The 19,360-nt window shown below is 43.5% G+C and overlaps 1 protein-coding gene across 1 annotated transcript in view; it reads left to right on the top strand.

The window, feature by feature from the left end:
• Positions 1 to 310: 310 nt before the first annotated feature.
• CYP11A1 (cytochrome P450 family 11 subfamily A member 1) overlaps positions 311 to 19,360 on the top strand; it is a 46,018-nt gene continuing 26,968 nt past the window's right edge. Inside the window, exons 1-2 of the mRNA XM_089671460.1 lie at positions 311 to 381; positions 6,574 to 6,729. Coding sequence (XP_089527586.1) covers positions 311 to 381; positions 6,574 to 6,729 — 227 coding nt within the window. The remainder of the gene's footprint in view (positions 382 to 6,573; positions 6,730 to 19,360) is intronic.

The following is a 19,360-nucleotide window of genomic DNA, read 5'->3' as shown; positions in this document are numbered from 1 at the left end:
AGCTTCCATATATGTATTCTATCTATGTATCTACTCCTTTGCATGGAATTTAGCTTGATGGCAATAAATGCATGGCATAAAAATAGCAGGGTTTTTTTCATTTAGTTCTTTTTCTTTTGCCTCCAGCGCACTCCATGCCGCCATTTTGACCTGTAGTGTCCCTGGCCCTCTAGCCTTCAGGTATACTCATGTCACACTTCCCAGGAGGCTACAGGACCAGGCACACAGAGCTGCCAATGGACAGGCCCAGCATGTCTTCAGCCGCTTGCTAGTTGAACCCAGTGGAGGCAGCTAGCTAAAGAGGTCCTAGATGGTGGCATTCGACCCAAAATATGTCACTCTAACAGTGGATCCCAGCAGGACAATGGATACACAGTGTGGGTGAGTATGTGTTTTGAAGATAACTCAGCAATACAGGTAAGATGGGGTAAAATACATGGGGAGGGGCTAAGTTCCATTTTAAGGGCTCGTACACACCACAGTGCATGTGAAAATCTGAGTTGTCCCTACATGATATACATGTGCATTGTGGTGCGTTGCCATTTATTCTTAATGGCATCCCAACACATGTATACAGTAAAATAGAGCACCAGTGTTTTAGCATACTACTGCGTAAACTGGAACGCACTTCTGGGGTCTCCAACATGGTGCCCGTCTAGTCTCCAGAAGTGCGTCAATTTGATGTGATGTGATGTCAATGTACATGGCGTGTTCGCTCTTGCGCAGTTGAGATGAATGCCAGGGACCAAATGATGGGCACCATTTTCCTCTCCAGCGGACATGATCCGCACATGGGAGGACATACATACATCACATCCACTTTGGAACTTATGAAAGGCCACTATTGGCATTATCAAATACAGCTTTCAGTATCTAGTTCGTTCTTGGGAGGAATCACTGATATCGTGCCCGGCGCTGACTCCTTGGAGGGTTGTGGTCTGAACAACAAGACAACGTTTTTAATATTCAACTTGAACACTGTTACATTGCTATGCAGTTTATGGTGAGTTAAATGTGAGCAACTACTTTTGATATTTAATTCAAAATTAGTTTTTAAATTATATAGCTCATATACCTAGTATACTTCGTTGTTGTTGTTGATAATATAATATTAAGTATGGGGAAACATGTAATTTACCTAGATATTCCCTTCAATCTATGTGTCCATTAAAAGGATACATATTACCATGATCCTCATAGTTTTACAAACTTATATACACTTGATGCTTTGCTGTATCTTTAAGATATTGTTATACATAGCATTACATATATATATTTTGTTATGACAGTTCTTGTGATGTGGCACCTGTGGTCCTTGCACATCAAATGATGGCCTCAGTTATGGGAGAAACTCGCCTTCTAAACACAGTGAAGCATTTTCTTTTGACTATTTTTGGTGGCTATGTAAATCATGTATCCTATATGGTTAGTTTGCCATTGCTCAATTATAAAGATGTGTACTGATAATTGATTGTTGACAATAATTATTGTTATAGAGTAGTATCCTTTCCCTGAGGAAGAATCTATACTAATGTATTTGAAATGCGTTGGATCCCAGGCTGAATATATCTGCAGTCAAATTTGAGGTTGTAAGACGGAAATCAGCTTTGGGGGATACCACTGGATACATATTGTAAAAACCACAAATTTCTGAAGTGAATGACTTGTTAAAAACTGTTGTTTTTTATATTGGCTAGTATGTATTGCCTACCTGATATGTTTGAATATGTCAGATAAAAGAAACTTGTTCAAATAAAATGGTGATCTTTTAAATAATTGGTTTCTTTGTATATACTTCAAGGTTGCCTTAAAAATCCCATAAAATGTAAGGTGTAACTTTCTCTATACAGAAGAGGAACTTAGGAGAAATTCTCCCATAGGGGACCCAAACCTCAGTAAAAAGAAAAATTCAGAAAAATTGTGAGGTTTATATTATGTTCTTTGCTCCTTATGAGGGAAATTTGCTTTACCTTTTTGTTCGGGTGATAGGTGTCAGACAAAACAAGGGAAATCTGTTCAACAGGAACCTGACAGAGGCTCAAATCCAGGGGCGGACTGACCATTTGGAAACTCGGGCACTGCCCGAGGGCCCGGGGTCAGTAGGGGGCCCCATGAGATGCCCCTGGTACCTTTTTCATAGGCTTTTTTTGAGTTTGGGCAAGGACACAGGGGCCCCATGATCCCCTATTGCCCGGGAGCCCCATAAGTTGTCAGTCCACCCCTGCTCAAATCTTTCCTAACTAATTTCACAACTAAAAAGTACTTTTTGCTTGTAGTTGGCTTTTAAATCACTATAAAAATGTTATCTGCAAGAGACACAGTATTTTCTTAGAGAACAGCTGCTGATGTTTCATATCTAATAATACAGTTGAGGTGGAAGGAAGACGTGGGAGTTACTATCTTCAGTGTCTATTGCTTTTCAATAGCTTTTACCTGGCACAGGGAAAACTGACAGATGCTTTGGAATTTATTTTAAGTGCAAATTAAAAGACATAAGCAAAAAAAAAAACGGAAATAGATTTATCTCTTTTAATTGTTGTAACTGGAGTTATACCTTAACAATTTAATCTAGTTTTTTAAAACATTAAACTCTTCATATGCTATCGCTCATAGAGAAAGCTCCCCCCTTGCTCTGTGTACAGCTATAGCCCTGAAATCTTCCTCTGCTCATGGCCATGTCCCTTAACTCTCCTCCTTGTGTCCTTCATGTTTTGTACAGCACTATAAGAGAGGCCCCTGTGCCCTCTGACCAACAGACACCATGTTGCTCTCTCGAAGACTGTGTTTTCTTCCTTCTGCCTCTGGGATGTTGAACTATCACTCAGTGTTGAGTGAGAGCTCTTCAATGGTCCATGACCAACGTGGAACAAGTCCCCTGCCCTATGACCAACTGCCTGGTGACTGGAAGAATGGATGGAGCGGCTTATACCACTTAATTAGAAAGGATGGCTTTCAAAACATTCATCATCACATGGCGGAGAATTATCAGCGATTTGGACCAATCTACAGGCAGGACAGACATTTTCTTTTCTTGGGGGGATTGTGGCCTTTGATTTGTGACATTTGTAGAAGAGGTAATACTGAGCATAAATCTTTTGCAGGTTGAGGAAGTGGTTAAGCAGAGCACAGATGCAGGTACAAAGTAAATAGTAGGACATGCTATGCAAAAAAATAACTTGATATCAAGAGAAAAGCTAAGTAAGATTGTGGATTAAGATACTTGTCAGCAAGCTGGAAGGCATATTTTGAAGGAGGTAGATGGAGGACCTTTCAACACTTATATGCTTTACAAAATATCTTAATGCACTAAAAACAACTCTGCTGCTTATGGCACTCACCATACCATCATGTGCAAAAATTCAGCATATTCTGATTCAGCAATCATAATGAAAATCATACTAAAAAGAAAGCTTTCACCCCTATACGGGCCTGAATATGAATGTTACAAGCAAGTCATGAGGCTAACAGTCTTGGTGAATGATGTACCTTACCCAAATTCTTGCATGCATGTATGGGCAATGCATGTGCATACTTGGTTTAGGGTATGCACATGCATATTCATTGCAGTTAAACACATATCCCCATGGCTGCAACAGCCTTTATCTAAGTCTATATCCTCTTTAGTATCAAGATTAGGCCATCAGAAATTCTAGAATGGAATACAGTAAATTTAAAATTTTCAGGCAATTTTAGGTGTCTATTTAATTATTTTTCTCCCAGGATTCACTCAACTTTCAAACAAGATTGACACATTCTTCTAATTGGAATCGGTTGGAAAAATGTACCACTCTTGGGTAAAAGTTGTGTAAATCTTGAGTGAAAACATTTATAAATAGATCCAGTTAGTGTTTTTTTTCTTTTATCTAGTTATTGGCATATTTTATGAATTAAATTCCTTTGCCATGTAAGACACTTCTCATTCCTGCATTTCAGCTGTGTTTTAAATGGTTTGCCTAGTGTACCGACTTTTACAGTATCAAATATGCCCACTAAACATTTTTCAGATTATGCTTGTTGCCATCAGTATCTGTACACACCACAAAACTCATAGCCAGCCAATCTGCTCTGTGCTCTAGTCCCTCCCCAGTAGTTTCTAATCTGACATATAACTGGACTTCTAACTACCAGAAGTGGCTTTCAGAAGCCTAACCTGGCTCTAGCCTGTGCTGGTTATTGAGCCCTAAACTAAAACCAGATATAGAATCCCAAAAGAGGCAGGGTTAACTAAAATGACAAGAGCTGCATATAGACTCTATTGCAATAAACAGGTTCACCTACTAATACAGTGGGGAAAATAATTATTTGATCACCTGCAGATTTTGTAAGTTTGCCTACTTACAAAGAAATGAAGGGTCTACAATTTTATCATAGGTATATTTTAAATGATAGAGACAGAATATCAACCAAAAATCCAGAAAAAACACATGATACAAATGTTATAAATTGAGTTGCAGTTCAGTTACTAAAATAAGTATTTGATCCCCAAGAAAAACATGACCTTGTACTTGGTGGAGAAACCCCTTTTTGGCAAGCACAGAGGTAAGACTGTTCTTGTAGTTGGTTACCAAGTTTGCACACATCTCAGGAGGGATTTTGGTCCACTCTTCTTTACAGATCTTCTCTAAATCTTTAAGGTTTTTTGGCTGTTGCTTGGCAACTCGAAGTTTCAGCTCCCTCCATATATATTTTATAGGATTAAGGTCTGGAGACTGGCTATGCCACTCCATGACCTTAATGTTTTTCTTCTAGAGCCACTCCTTTGTTGCCTTGGTTGTATGTTTTGAGTCATTGTCATGCTGGAAGACCCATCCAAGACCCATCTTCAGTGTTCTGGCTGAGGAAAGAAGGTTCTCATCCACGATTTTGTAATACATGGCCCCTTCCATTGGCTCCTCAATGCCACAAAGCTGGCCTGTACTTTTAGCAGAGAAACAGTCCTAAAGCATGTTTAGACCTCCGTGCTTGACTGTATGGATGGTGTTCTTGGGGTCAGCATGTTTCTTCCTCCAAACACAGCGAGTCGAGTTAATGCCAAAGAGCTCATTTTTGATCTCATCTGACCACAGAATTTTCTCCCAGTCCTTCTCTGAATCATTCAGATGTTCATTGGCAAACTTCAGATGGGCCTGTATATGTGCCTTCTTGAAAAGGGGGACCTTGCGAGCGCTGCAGGATTTCAATTCATTGCTGCGTATTGTGTTACTAATGGTTTGTTTGGTGACTGTGGTCCCAACCAGGGGCGGACTGACCATTTGGAAACTCGGCAATGCCCGAGGGCCCGGGGTCAGTAGGGGGCCCCATGAGATACCCCTGGTACCTTTTTCATAGGTTTTTTTGAGTTTGGGCAAGGACACAGGGGCCCCATGATTCCCTATTGCCCGGGGGCCCCATGAGTTGTCAGTCCTCCCCTGGTCCCAACTGCCTTGAAATCATACATAAACTCCTCCTGTGTAGTTCTGAGCTAATCCCTCACTTTTCTCATGATCATCCTTACCCCATGAGGCAAAATCTTGCATGGAGATCTAGACTGAGGGCAATTGATGTTTATTTTGTATTTCTTTCATTTCCGAATAATCGCTCCAACAGTTGTCTCCTTCTCACCAAGCTTCTTGCTGATGGTCTTATAGCTCATTCCAGCCTTGTGCAGATCTACAATCTTTTCCCTTTAGTTCTTGCCCATGATGGTGAGGAAGAATGAAATTCTGTAGACAGGTGTCTTTTATACACATAACAAGTTGACATTAGGAGCACCTTCTTAAACTGACAGGACTAATCTGTGTACCACATGAGCATATAGCCAGTCTGTGGGAGCCAGAATTATGGTTGAATGACGGGGGATCAAATACTTATTTTACTCACTGAACTGCAGCTCCATTTATAACATTTGTATCATGTGTTTTTTCTGGATTTTTGGTTGATATTCTATTTCAATCATTTAAAATACAGCTATGATAAAAATTATAGACCCTTCATTTCTTTGTACGTAGGCAAATTTACAAAATCTGAAGAAGATCAAATAATTATTTTCCCCACTATATACTGGAAGGTAACCACTACATACATACAGGAGCACAGACCTAGCTACCTGGCACTGTGCATGTAAGATAATAATAATAGGACAGAGATACTCTGTCATAAGGAGTAACACACTCAAGAAGCTATGAGCAGCTGCAATAACACTATTAGAATAGAGGAATACTTGCATGATAGCCTCTTCTTGTCTGGATTTAGCAGCATAGGCAGGACATGTGGCTGAGCCTTTTAGACTTTCTTTCTTTCTCTGCTTAGTCCTTTTGGGGTTTCAAAGGCCCTCCCACAGACAGGAAGTGTTAATACATAATTATACAGAACACTGTGATTTTAGCAGCTAACAGCAGAGGGCAGCGTTTACCTACAAGTGATTTGTGCAAGCCTCAGGACCTTTCTAAAGAAACAGCAATAGGAATCACATTTTAGTCCCCATGTGATATTTGCTAACTGGTTTGTCAGGGTATCCCTTTAACTCCTATATTTCCTTGATGGATTTCTGTGCAGTTGCGTATAATAATAGTGACAGTTCTCTTATTTACACAGGGAAAAAATAGGAAACTATGACAGTGTTTATATTCAGCGGCCAGAAGATGCTGCTACCCTATTCCAGGTGGAAGGGATATATCCAGAGCGACTGAGGATCCAGCCATGGTTTGAATATCGTGATTACCGTAACAAGAGATATGGAGTTCTACTGAAGTAAGTTGATAATGTGAAGCTTTAATAGAAGGCTGTAGTCAAGGTGCATGATATGATTCAAACTCTCTGCTAGTAGCATATATAGTTGACATGCTCATTTTCCATTGTGCATATCTACACTTTGTTAGTGTAGCACTGCCCTCTTAGGAGTTGCTAGAGATTTGGGTCCCTCTATAGTTTTGCACAGCCAGGCAACACACATTTTCCACAGACTTGCATTCAAAGTCAGTAAACAGTTCTTGACCTTGGTTTTTTTTTATTTTATTAAGGGGTGTTGAACTTGGATAGGGTAAGGGGTGTACAGGATGCCCAATGAAACTGCAACTAAGGACAAACTCCTTAGCAACTGTGTACAAGTCTTTACACAATAGTAATTTTTCATGGAGAGCTCTCCAGCCTCTCCTGGTGTACCACCCCAGACTCCAGATAATCCTCTTCTTATCCAGCTGCCTGAAGGAATCCCTGAGCAAGGGAATCCAGTGCCTGCCACTTTTAATGAAACAGTTCCATGTAAGGAGCTATTCAGGTTTTCCCCCAGAGTGCTCTTTTTCCCTTAACAGCCCAGGGAGTGTAGGACTACTCACTCACACAGTTTCATTCCTGAGAGCAAATTTAGGTGGGTGACTGCCTTCAGGCCTTCTATGGGCTGGCTCCTTTCCTGGCTCTACAGGTGGCCCTTGCTCTGGGGGACAGTGAGGCTGAGCGTTCCTCCTTTCCGGCGCCCTGCCTGTAGGTAGGCCTTTTCCTACTGGTACCCCTCCTGCATCTCAGCTTCCTCACATCTTCCACCCAAACTCTCCTGCTGCTGAATAGGCTCAATCACTTTTAAGGGCTGTCCTGACCCCATGCCAGGCCTCCTTCTTGGGGATTGGTTAGGGTCCCCTAAGAGTGCAGGCTAGCCCTTCCTGACCCCTGCTCACTGCTTCTACAATCTTCTCCAAGATTTTAGAGCAGGGGAAGATATTAAGGAACTGCTCTGCAAAGCTTCAGCTCTAGCCTGAATTTGACCCAGCTGACTATTGCCCAGGCTGCTACTCAGCCTTTCTAGCTAAAAAAATAATCAGCTAGTTCCCCCTAGCAAGCTAGGAGGGTGCTACATTAGGTACGCCTGTTCAATTGCTTGGTAACACAAATTGCTAATCAGTCAATCACATGGCAGCAGCTCAATGCATTTAGGCATGTAGACATGATGAAGACCACTTGCTGAAGTTCAAACCGAGCATCAGAATGTGGAATAAAGGGGATTTAAGTGATTTTGAATGTATCATGGTTGTTGTTGCCAGACGGGCTGCTCTGAGTTTTTAAAAAATACTGATTTAATAGGATTTTCAAGCACAACCATCTCCAGGGTTTACACAGAATGGTCCGGAAAATGGAGAAAATATCCAGTGAGTGGCAGATGTGTGGATGAAAATGCCTTGTTGATGTCAGAAGTTAGAGGAGAATGGGCAGACTGGTTGCTGCGACTTTCAGATGGTAGGGTCAGAATTTGGCGTAAACAACATGAAAGCATATATCCATCTTACCTTGTATCAATGGTTCAGGCTGGTGGTGGCGTAATGGTATGGGAGATATTTTCTTGGCACCAGCAAGGTGTACCTAATAAAGTGGCCAGTGAGCTTAAGTGTATGTTTCTGCTCAAGATTAAAAGATACATGGGGGGAGATTAAAGGGTAACTCCACGTTCCTGCGAAAAAATTAGCAAATAAAAATAATAATAATATAGCTTATACAACTGCGATACAAGTCATATTGTAATTGAATGTTATTATAAATTATCTTTCTCTTTCAGTCTGCAGGGCTGTAATTTTCTGTAAAATGCAATGCAGTATGACAGCCAGGATTCATTCTGTACACAGATAGTAATTTCTTGCTTGTGTGATTGGCTTACTGATTTTCCCAGAAATCTAAGATAAAAATTAGATTTTGAGCTACCCCTGCAACAAAAATGTTGCTTTTGGTGAGATACTCCTAAAGGGAATTCACATATAAAGGGATACAGACTCTGCCACTTTCCTCATTAAAGCCCTGCAGGTGCAGAAGCTGAAAGATAATTATAAAACCATTCCCATACAGATTTACTTTGCACATTGACAAACTAAGCTATACCTTCAGAATAACAAAAGGTAGGAATCTGCAACAAAGTTTGTTAAGACTCCTGTAATGTACAATGGTCACCCAGAGGGGAATGATTTATTCTCAATAAAAGTGGAGTTACTGTTTAAGTTTTGACAAGGAAACCTAGAAGCTGATTGGTTACTACGCACAGCCGCATCAGATTCTGTGCACTCCAGTTTTAGTAAATCTCCCCCATAGAATTATGTACTTACATAGGCCACTTATACTGTGCTGCCTAATGACCACAGATTGTTTGAGATCCAGAGTTCTTGAAGATGTATAGTGTATATAGGGTCCTCAAACTATGGCCCACGGGCCACATGTGGCCCGCCGAGGATATTTATCCGGCCCAACGGGCAGGGGCATATTGGCCGTGAGGCAAGGGACTAGGGTTTGGCAGGTCGGGAGAGCTCGGCAGGGCTCGGGCAGGAGGTAGGAGGGCGGGATCAGCAATTCTAGAACGGGAAGGTGGGCTTGGCTTATGAACCCGCACCACTCACCTGGCCTCTCTGCAGCCAGCCGGCCATCTATTCTGATCAGTGAATGCAACCGTCACGGCCGGAGGGCAGAGCCTAGAGCTGACCGTGAAGAGGGGAAGCAAAAGAGGAGACTCCATCGCTGCATGTTGGGTATCACGGACCCTAGATAAGTGCAATAGATGATCGATCTCCTCCCTCTCTCTTTCCCCCCTCTCTCCCTCTCACTCTCCCTCCTCTCTCTCCCCCCTTCCTCTCTCTCTCTCTCTCTCTCTCCCCCTCTCCTCTCTTTCTCCCCCCCCTCCTCTCTCTCCCTCCTCTCTCTCTCCCCCCTCCTCTCTCTCTCTCCCCCCTCCTCTCTCTCCTTTCTCTCTCCCCTCCTCTCCCCCCCTCCTCTCTCTCCCCCCTCCCCCCCTCCTCTCTTGTATGTCCGCAGTCTCTGGTAATCTCATGTACTATGTCCGCAGTCTCTGGTTATCTCCTGTACTATGTGTGCAGTCTCTGGTCATCCCCTGTACTGTGTCCGCAGTCTCTGGTCATCCCCTGTACTGTGTCCGCAGTCTCTGGTCATCTCCTGTACTGTGTCCGCAGTCTCTGGTCATCTCCTGTACTATGTCCGCAGTCTCTGGTCCATCTCCTGTACTGTGTCCACAGTCTCTGGTCATCCCCTGTACTGTGTCCGCAGTCTCTGGTCATCCCCTGTCCTGTGTCCGCAGTCTCTGGTCATCTTCTGTACTGTATCCGCAGTCTCTGGTCATCTCCTGTACTGTGTCTGCAGTCTCTGGTAATCTCCTGTACTGTGTCCGCAGTCTCTGGTCATCTCCTGTACTGTGTCCGCAGTCTCTGGTCATCCCCTGTACTGTGTCCGCAGTCTCTTGTCATCCCCTGTACTGTGTCCACAGTCTCTGGTCATCCCCTGTACTGTGTCCGCAGTCTCTGGTCATCTCCTGTACTGTGTCCGCAGTCTCTGGTCATCTCCTGTACTATGTCCGCAGTCTCTGGTAATCTCCTGTACTGTGTCCGCAGTCTCTGGTCATCTCCTGTACTGTGTCCGCATTTGTTCATAGTTTTTTTTTTTAAACTATAGTCCGGCCCTCCAACGGTCTGAGGGACAGTGAACTGGCCCCCTGTTTAAAAAGTTTGAGGACCCCTGGTGTATATTTTTCAAATTTTTACGTTATTGATTCCCTTATTTTCCATTGTATTACATGTAAAGATTTGCAGATTAGCCATGAGAGGGAGCTTTCACTGATTTAGAAATGTGGCATATCAGGGAGTGCATTGTTTTAAATGACTTTGCTTGTTTGAGTTGATTTACTATAGCGGTAAAGTATGTTCACTTTGCAAAATTAATTTTTACTTAGCTTAGCGAATGAGGAGATGTGCTGGGAAATGCACTTTACAAAGAATTCCAACTCATGTACAAGAAAATAAAAATACATTTTTGTTAGCACATGGATCATGATTATCACTTTGTAAAGTGAATTTTCACTTATCTTAGTGCATGAGGTAAAAAAGTGAAAATTCCCTTTGCAAAGAATATCCAATCACGTGTATGAAAAATTGAAAACACAGGATTTTTGTTTGCATGACTGGATGAGTGAAGTTAGCATATCTTTATCTCGTTTAACCACCTTCCAAAAGTCGGCTACAGAGTAGTCGCATAGTTCTGGGAGGACATCTATAGACGTCCTCCCAGAACCCCGCCCCTGGGATGTTCATCGGCGCTCTCTGTGATCGCTGTGTCCTTTGGTTGATCACACATTGAGGTAAAGGGCTGATCACAGGAGCCCTTTACCATGTGATCAGCTGTATTCAATCACAGCTGATCACATGTAAATGAACTTGCTGGTTATTATTATTATTATTATACAGTATTTATATAGCGCCAAAGGGTTTGCTCAGCGCTGTACAAAGGCAGGGGGACAAGACATGAGACAAGACAGAGACAGTGCGATACACGAGGGGTTCGAGGGCCCTGCTCTTTTGAGCTTACAATCTAGGAGGGAGGGGAAAGTGGTACAGCAGGAAGTGGCTGTGGGGGATGAGGTGGTGGGAGGAGTGGAGGTCAGATGTTAGGTGAGGGAGAGGTAGGCCTCCCTGAAGAGGTGGGTCTTCAGGGTGCGCCTGAAGGTGGTGAGGGTGGGTGGCAGTCTGATGGATTGGGGTAGGGAATTCCAGAGGATGGGGGAGGTCCTGGAAAAGTCTTGCAGTCGGGCATGGGAGGATGAGATCAGGGAGCTAGAGAGTAGGAGGTCCTGAGAGGAGCGAAGGGCATGGGTAGGGTAGTATTTAGGTATCAGGTTGGTTAAGTAGGTTGGGGCAGCATTGTGGATGGCTTTGTAGGTCAGGGTTAGTAGTTTGAATTTGATGCGTTGGGCAATCGGGAGCCAGTGAAGTGATTGGCAGAGGGGGGTTGCGGATGTGGAGTGGATAGTGAGGTGGATGAGTCTCGCCGCCGAGTTCATGATCGACTGGAGTGGGGTTAGCGTTCGTTTGGGTAGGCCGGTGAGGAGGGAGTTGCAGTAGTCCAGGCGTGAGATGATGAGGGAGTGCATGAGTAGTTTGGTGGTGTCTGGGGTGAGGAATGTACGTATCCTGGAGATGTTGCAGAGGTGGAGCCTGCATGATCTTGAGAGCACTTGGACGTGGGGTAGGAAGGAGAGGTGGGAGTCTAGGTTGACACCCAGGACCTTGGCAAGTGGGGTGGGAGTGATGGTGGCGTGGTTAGTAGTAATGGAGAGGATGGGGGGGACGTGGGGTGAGGGGAAGACCAGGAGCTCAGTTTTGGACAGGTTAAGTTTGAGGAAGTGGAGCAACATCCAGTCTGATATGTCGTTTAGGAGGTGGGCAATGCGGGTGGAGAGTGAGGGGGTGAGGTGGGGGGTGGAGAGGTAAATTTGTGTGTCGTCGGTGTCGGTGGTAGTTGAAACCGTGGGAGTGTATTAGTTTGCCAAGGGAAGAGGTGTAGATGGAGAAGAGGAGGGGTCCGAGGACAGAGCCCTGGGGGACTCCGACAGAGAGGGGGAGAGAGGTGAAGGTGGCATTGTTATAGGTGACACTAAAGGAGCATTGGGAAAGGTAGGAGGAGATCCAGGAGAGAGCAGCGTCCCTGATGCCAAGGGAGTGCAGTTTAGCAAGGAGGAGAGGGTGGTCAACGGTGTCGATGTTCTGTCCCCACATGAAGGCGAATGAAGGTATAACTGATAATGGCTGTGTAACTTCCTACCTTCGTATCCAAGCAGTGGAGCAGACCGGACCGGATGCTCAGGTTAGACGGATCCAAACGTATACACGGGAATGAAATCAGCGTGGGTTTATTTGGTCCAAATACAGCGACAAACAGTGATACAATACTGTAATGTAGTAGAGGTATTCATGCTGTCCTGTTATATCTTTCCTGAGGCTAACTGCTGGTCAAAAACTGATGCCTTCACAAGCCCTGGGTATTGAATGTCCTGTCACACAGCTATATAGCACATAAAAATGGCTGCAGGAAGTGACCAGAACCAAGGCTTGCCTAAAACCATGCCAAGCAGAAAAAAAACTTATTAGCTATAACAGGGGCATGCAGCATGCAAATTCTGGCCAGCAGATGGCAGCCACAGATCAAGACATAGAAACAAACATGGTGAAATAAGAATTGGTGATACAATGCACAGTTAAATAACAAATATGAGGGGAACAGCACAGTCGAAGGCCGCGGAGAGGTCAAGGAGCAGGAGGACAGAATAGTGGCCATTAGCTTTGGCAGTTAGCAGGTCATTGGTGATTTTAAGTAGGGCAGTTTCGGTGGAGTGTAGGGGACGGAAGCCAAACTGTAAGGGGTCAAGGAGGTTGTTGTCTGTGAGGTGGGCGCTTAGGCGATTGTAGGCCAGGCGCTCAAGGAGCTTGGAAGTGAAGGGCAGCAGGGAGATGGGTCTAAGGTTGTTAAGGTCAGTGGGGTTATCGGAATTTCCTTTCCTCAGCGCTGTCACTGTGTGAGGAAAGGAAAGCCGATAAGTGGCAATCCTGACAGGAAACATTTACACTGATATGCCCTGATAATCAATGCAGCCCTATCAGTGCCCATCAGTGCAGTATATCAGTGCCCATCAGTGCAACATATCAGTGCCCATCAGTGCAGCATATCAGTGCCCATCAGTGCCCATCAGTGGTGCTTTATCAGTGCAGCCTCATCAGTGCAGCATATCAGTGCCCAACAGTGCAGCATATCAGTGCCCAACAGTACTGCCTATCATTGCCCATCAGTGCTACCTATCAGTGCCCAAAAGTGCAGTCTCATCAGTGCCCATCAGTGCAGACTCATCAGCGCATATTAGTGAAGAAGAAAAATTACTTATTTGCAATTAATGCTATATATAATGTGAATCCTTGTGAGCTATTAAGAATGAGGTATTCTGTGGGTGTTAAACAATTATATGCTAATTTTTTGTGTTAGGTGCGCTGGCACTTACACAAACTCACTTGGTAGTGTCAGATCAATATATAAGGTATTAATAATGCCGCGCTCCTATTTGTATACATATATATCTCTATGTCTCTATATCCAATCTGTGCTCATTCTACTTAATAAATAGTGATATTCCATAAACTAATATGATTAAATGATTGCTAATATATTGCCAATACACACATACACAACCTAAATTTGTGTAATAAATAATAATCAATATAGGACCTTGATATAATGTGAATAAATCAATATAAATATAAATATAATTAGTGCCACTCTAATTATATATGATCAATCCGGCAATATTAGTGCAAAAATATTCTAATGTGCACGTGCATAAGTGTAATACATGAAAAATAAATAAATAAAGTCTTTATAAACAAGTGCCAAAGTGCAGGTGAATCCTTGTTCCCTCTCGCCAGGTGCCTTATGGTCTCCCTATGCGCTCACCTTTAAGTTTGCCTGAATGAAATCAGGCAAATAAACTTTTTGATCCTTCCAGGATCGGTGGGTTGATGCTCTGTGTAATTAGATGTGCCAAGGTGTAGATGTAGGTACTCCTGTACTCTCCTCTTTCTCCTTTAACAACTGCTCATACACCGATATAAAGACCAGCTCTTTCTCCTTATTCCCCTCCAGGGGTCATCTCCTTCTCATTTCCTCCTCTCACCCATGTGGAATTTAAGGGTCTCTCGGGATGTTCGCTCTTCTGCTCAGTGACACCAACAAAATTCCACATGGGTGAGAGGAGGAAATGAGAAGGAGATGACCCCTGGAGGGGAATAAGGAGAAAGAGCTGGTCTTTATATCGGTGTATGAGCAGTTGTTAAAGGAGAAAGAGGAGAGTACAGGAGTACCTACATCTACACCTTGGCACATCTAATTACACAGAGCATCAACCCACCGATCCTGGAAGGATCAAAAAGTTTATTTGCCTGATTTCATTCAGGCAAACTTAAAGGTGAGCGCATAGGGAGACCATAAGGCACCTGGCGAGAGGGAACAAGGATTCACCTGCACTTTGGCACTTGTTTATAAGGACTTTATTTATTTATTTTTCATGTATTACCCTTATGCACGTGCACATTAGAATATTTTTGCACTAATATTGCCGGATTGATCATATATAATTAGAGTGGCACTAATTATATTTATATTTATATTGATTTATTCACATTATATCAAGGTCCTATATTGATTATTATTTATTACACAAATTTAGGTTGTGTATGTGTGTATTGGCAATATATTAGCAATCATTTAATCATATTAGTTTATGGAATATCACTATTTATTAAGTAGAATGAGCACAGATTGGATATAGAGACATAGAGATATATATGTATACAAATAGGAGCGCGGCATTATTAATACCTTATACTTATTTGCAATATTTTACAAAAAGAAACTAAGAAAAACTTTTTATTCAAAATTTTCGTCCTTTTTTCATTTGTTTAGCAAAAATGTAAAAACCCCAGTAGTGATTAAATACCACCAAAAGAAAGCTCTATCTGTCTAAAAAAATGATAAAAATTTAATTTGGGTACAGTGTTACATGACCGCACAATTGTCATTCAAAGTGCAACAGCGCTGAAAATTGGCCTAGGTAGGAAGGGGGTAAAAGTGCCCGGTATTGAAGTGGTTAATAACATTTACTTAGCTTAGTGAATGAAGAGAAGATGTGCTGATGTCAATCATCCAGTAATGTGGAAGCAGATATCTTTTTTTTCCTAGCAAATGATTGGATATTCTTGACTGCAGAGAAGCATAGGCTTAGTCATAACCAACTAAAAGCCATACCATTCCCAAGAATGACACAGAGGCTGATTAAGCTGAAAAAGGGCAAAGCCGCGGTTTTATTAAAATTTCCAAACATAGCAAATAACCAGTTCCAGTCAGAGTTATACTATGAGCACACATAAACAGTAACCTGACATAGTCTAAGAGGCCTGTCATTACCATCAATGCCAGACAGGCATTAGACTGACCCAAAATTTAAATTGGGGGCATAACCCATAAAAGTGATCGTAAACCTTTACATATACCCAGTGAAGTGAAGTGACGGGCCTCAGGTGATACACAGAGAAATAAATCCTCCTACATAAGTTGCAGTCTTTTCTTTTCTATAGCCGTTCAAAGTGCTGAATTTATAAAGCTTGTCTGAAAGTTCAGAAAAAAGGGGGCAGAGAACAAAAATTACACTCTTCAAAGCTCAGTGAAGAGAGCTCTGGGAGCTGATTGGAGGGAAAAGATACCCCCCCCCCTCCATACAGCACACGGGAACAAAGCTGAGGCTGTCAATCTGCAGGAGGTCCCTTCCCTGTCAATATTTTTCTCTTGGTGTCAGGAAAACTTGTCAGAAGTGACTCATGCTGATAGCAGAGGAATGAGGCAGCAGACAGAAATGACACTTGGTGCTCTTAATTGGGAAAAATGCACGCTATAGAAGATATGCTTCATTCGTATTTTATGTCTGAGGTTTACAATCACTTTAAAGTAATTTTAATTGTTGGCATGTTCCATCCACCAATAAAGCTTTGACAAATTACCACAGAGCGGACGTGTGGGTGGGCAACTCTTCTGAAGGCTAAATTTTCTTAGTTCAGTAGGCTGCTTCAGCACAGTTTTTTTCTAGAGTTCAAGCTGCAGCCCTTCACCTCATGTCCTGGTAGCCATTTCTGATGGAGCCACGTAAAGTGTTGCTAAACCCACAACAGTAAAATCAGTCTGTATATGCAGTAAAGCATGCTTGTTATACTCACTGTGGAACCTAAGGGGTTAATCCTCTGCATTGTGTAAAAAAGATGTTTGATCTTGTCTTCTCTGATCCTCCCCCTTTTCCAGTGTCTCCCAAATATCTCCTGATAGAACAGAGGCTAGGGGCAAGCTGCACATGCTCAGTTTGTTTTGTGTTGCTAGAGAGTTTTTTTTTTCTTGGGAGAGTGCATGCGATCAGCACAGGGCCAATCAGCATTGTCCAGACAGAGGGTCAGGGGTCCTGCATCCTGCTGCAGGAGAATACAAAATCCTCCTACAAGCTGTAACCAGTGCTCTGCTGGACACTGACAGAAGTCACGAAACTGTTCTAACTGCTGACGAGAAAAGGTATTTAGCAGTTCATATTTACTAAAATAATTACATTTCCAAGTTCTATGTACTGTGGGAGATCAGATATAGTGAATGCAGGGTCCACGGTTTAGTAACACTTTAACCTCCCTGTGTTAGGGCAATGTCCACTGTATAGCTATGCTTCCACCAGTCAAAGCTCCCACCCCCTAAGAGGTTTGAGGCCACAACATTACTAAATTATTTTTCATTTAGCTTCACCTCATTCACTATGTTAAGTAAAAGTTCACACTGCAAAGTGAACATGCTCTGCTTTTTAGTAGAATAACCACATGGATACACTATATTGCCAAAAGTATTGGAATGCCTGCCTTTACACGCACATGAGCTTTAATGGCATCCCAGTCTTAGTCCATAGGGTTCAATATTAAATTGGCCCACAATTTGCTGCTATAACAGCTTCAACACTTCTGGGAAGGCTGTCCACAGGGTTTAGGAGCATGTTTATGGAAATGTCTGAAAATTCTTCCAGAATCACATTTGTGAGGTCAGGCACTGATGTCGGACAAGAAGGCCTGGCTCGCATTCTTCACTCTAATTCATCCCAAAGGTGTTCTATTGAGTTGAGGTCAGAACTCTGTGTAGGCCAGTCGAGTTCCTTCACCGCAAACTCGCTCATCCATGTCTTTATGGACCTTGCTTTGTGCACTGGTGCGCAGTCATGTTGGAACAGGAAGGGGCCTTTGGACGTGCGTGGGGGTGGTTGGTGACGGGATGTTCACGAAGTTGGTACTCTGCAATGTAATGTAAAGGGGTAATGTGATATAAAAATGGACTGCACTCTAAAGGGACACTGTATTGATCCCACTTACATTACAGTACCCCTACCAATCACACCCCCCATCACAGTGCCCCTTGCAGTTATGCCCCCCTTTTCTCTCTAACCAGAGTGCCCCCTTTTACTCTCTGCCTCCCCTGCACAGTCCTACCTTCAGGAAAGAGAAACCACCATATATTCAACAAAGAGACATCCCAATCCAGAAAAGAGACATCCCCATCCAGAAAAGAGAAATCCCCATCCAGCAAAGAGACATCCCAATACAGCAAAGAGACATCCCCATATAGCAAAGAGACATCCCTATATAGCAAAGGGATATCCCAATCCAGCAGAGAAGCATCCCCACATAGCAAATAGACAACCCAATGCAGAAAAGAGACATCCCCATATAGCAAAGAGACATCCCCATATAGCAAAGAGAAAGCCCAATTCAGCAATGAGATAGCCCAATTCAGCAATGAGACATCCCAATCTAGCAAAGAGACATCCCAATCCAGCAAAGAAACACCCCCATCCACCAAATAGACAGCCCAAACCAGCAAAGAGACAGTCCCATATAGCAAATAGATGGCCCAATCCAGCAAAGAGACAGTCCCATTCAGCTAAGAGACATCCCAATCCAGCAAAGAGACATCCCAATCCAGCAAAGAGACAGCTCCATTAAGCAAAGAGACAGCCCAATCCAGCAACAAGACAGCCCAATCCAGCAAAGAAACAGCTCCATATAGCAAAGAGACGACCCAATCCAGCAAAGAGACAGCCTGATCAAGCAAGGAGACAACTCCATATAGCAAAGAGACGGCCCAATCCAGCAAAGAGACAGCTCCATATAGCAAAGAGATGGCCCAATCATTCGAAGAGACAGCTCAATGCTCCATATAGCAAAGAGATGGCTCAATCCAGCAACGAGACAACAGCCCAATCCAGCAAAGAGGCAGCTCCATTTAGCAAAGAGATGGCCCAATCCAGCAAAGAGGCATCCCAATCCAGCAAAAAGACTGCTCCATATAGCAAAGAGACATCCTAATCCAGCGCAGAGACAGACCCATCCAGCAAAAAGACATCCCAATCCAGCAAAGAGATGGCCCATTCCAGCAAAGAGACAGCTCCATATAGCAAAGAGATGGCCCAATTCAACAAAGAGACAGCTCCATATAGCAAAGAGACATCCCAAATTTAGCAAAGAAACAGCCCAATCCAGCAAAGAGACAGCTCCATGTAACAAGGAGGCAGCCTCATCCAGCAAAGAGACAACCCAATACACAACCCACACACACAAACACACACACACCCCACCGCAACAGAGCAGAATGTATGCCAATAACACACACTGCGCTCACCTTCCTCCCCTGTGCAGCTGTCATGGTTAGGAGAGAGTCTGCCTTTGTCTCATGCAATGTATTTCCAGCGGCCAGCCTGGGAAGTATGCGTCCCCCCGCTGGCAGGTCCTTTTCTGCACCTCCTAGTTTGCCAGCGCTGGCCCTGCTGTAGGCATGGCCGCATAGTGAGAGGCAAGTGGCAGGTGCAGTCTGTGTTAACCTTGTCTAGACCACGGCTGCCACTTACCTCCCACTGTGTGGCCTAGTCATCAACAGGCCACTCTTCTTAGTACACATGGCACGGCAGCCCTGGCCCACTGGGCAAGTGCCCAGTATGCCCTATGGCCAGTCCGGGTCT

Source organism: Staurois parvus, unplaced genomic scaffold, assembly GCF_062004578.1.
Source record: "Staurois parvus isolate SC_StPar_1 unplaced genomic scaffold, SC_StPar_1.0 ptg000105l, whole genome shotgun sequence".
Taxonomy (NCBI): Eukaryota; Metazoa; Chordata; class Amphibia; order Anura; family Ranidae; genus Staurois; species Staurois parvus.
Note: the sequence above shows the minus strand (reverse complement) of the source record. Positions and strands in the feature narration are given on the sequence as shown.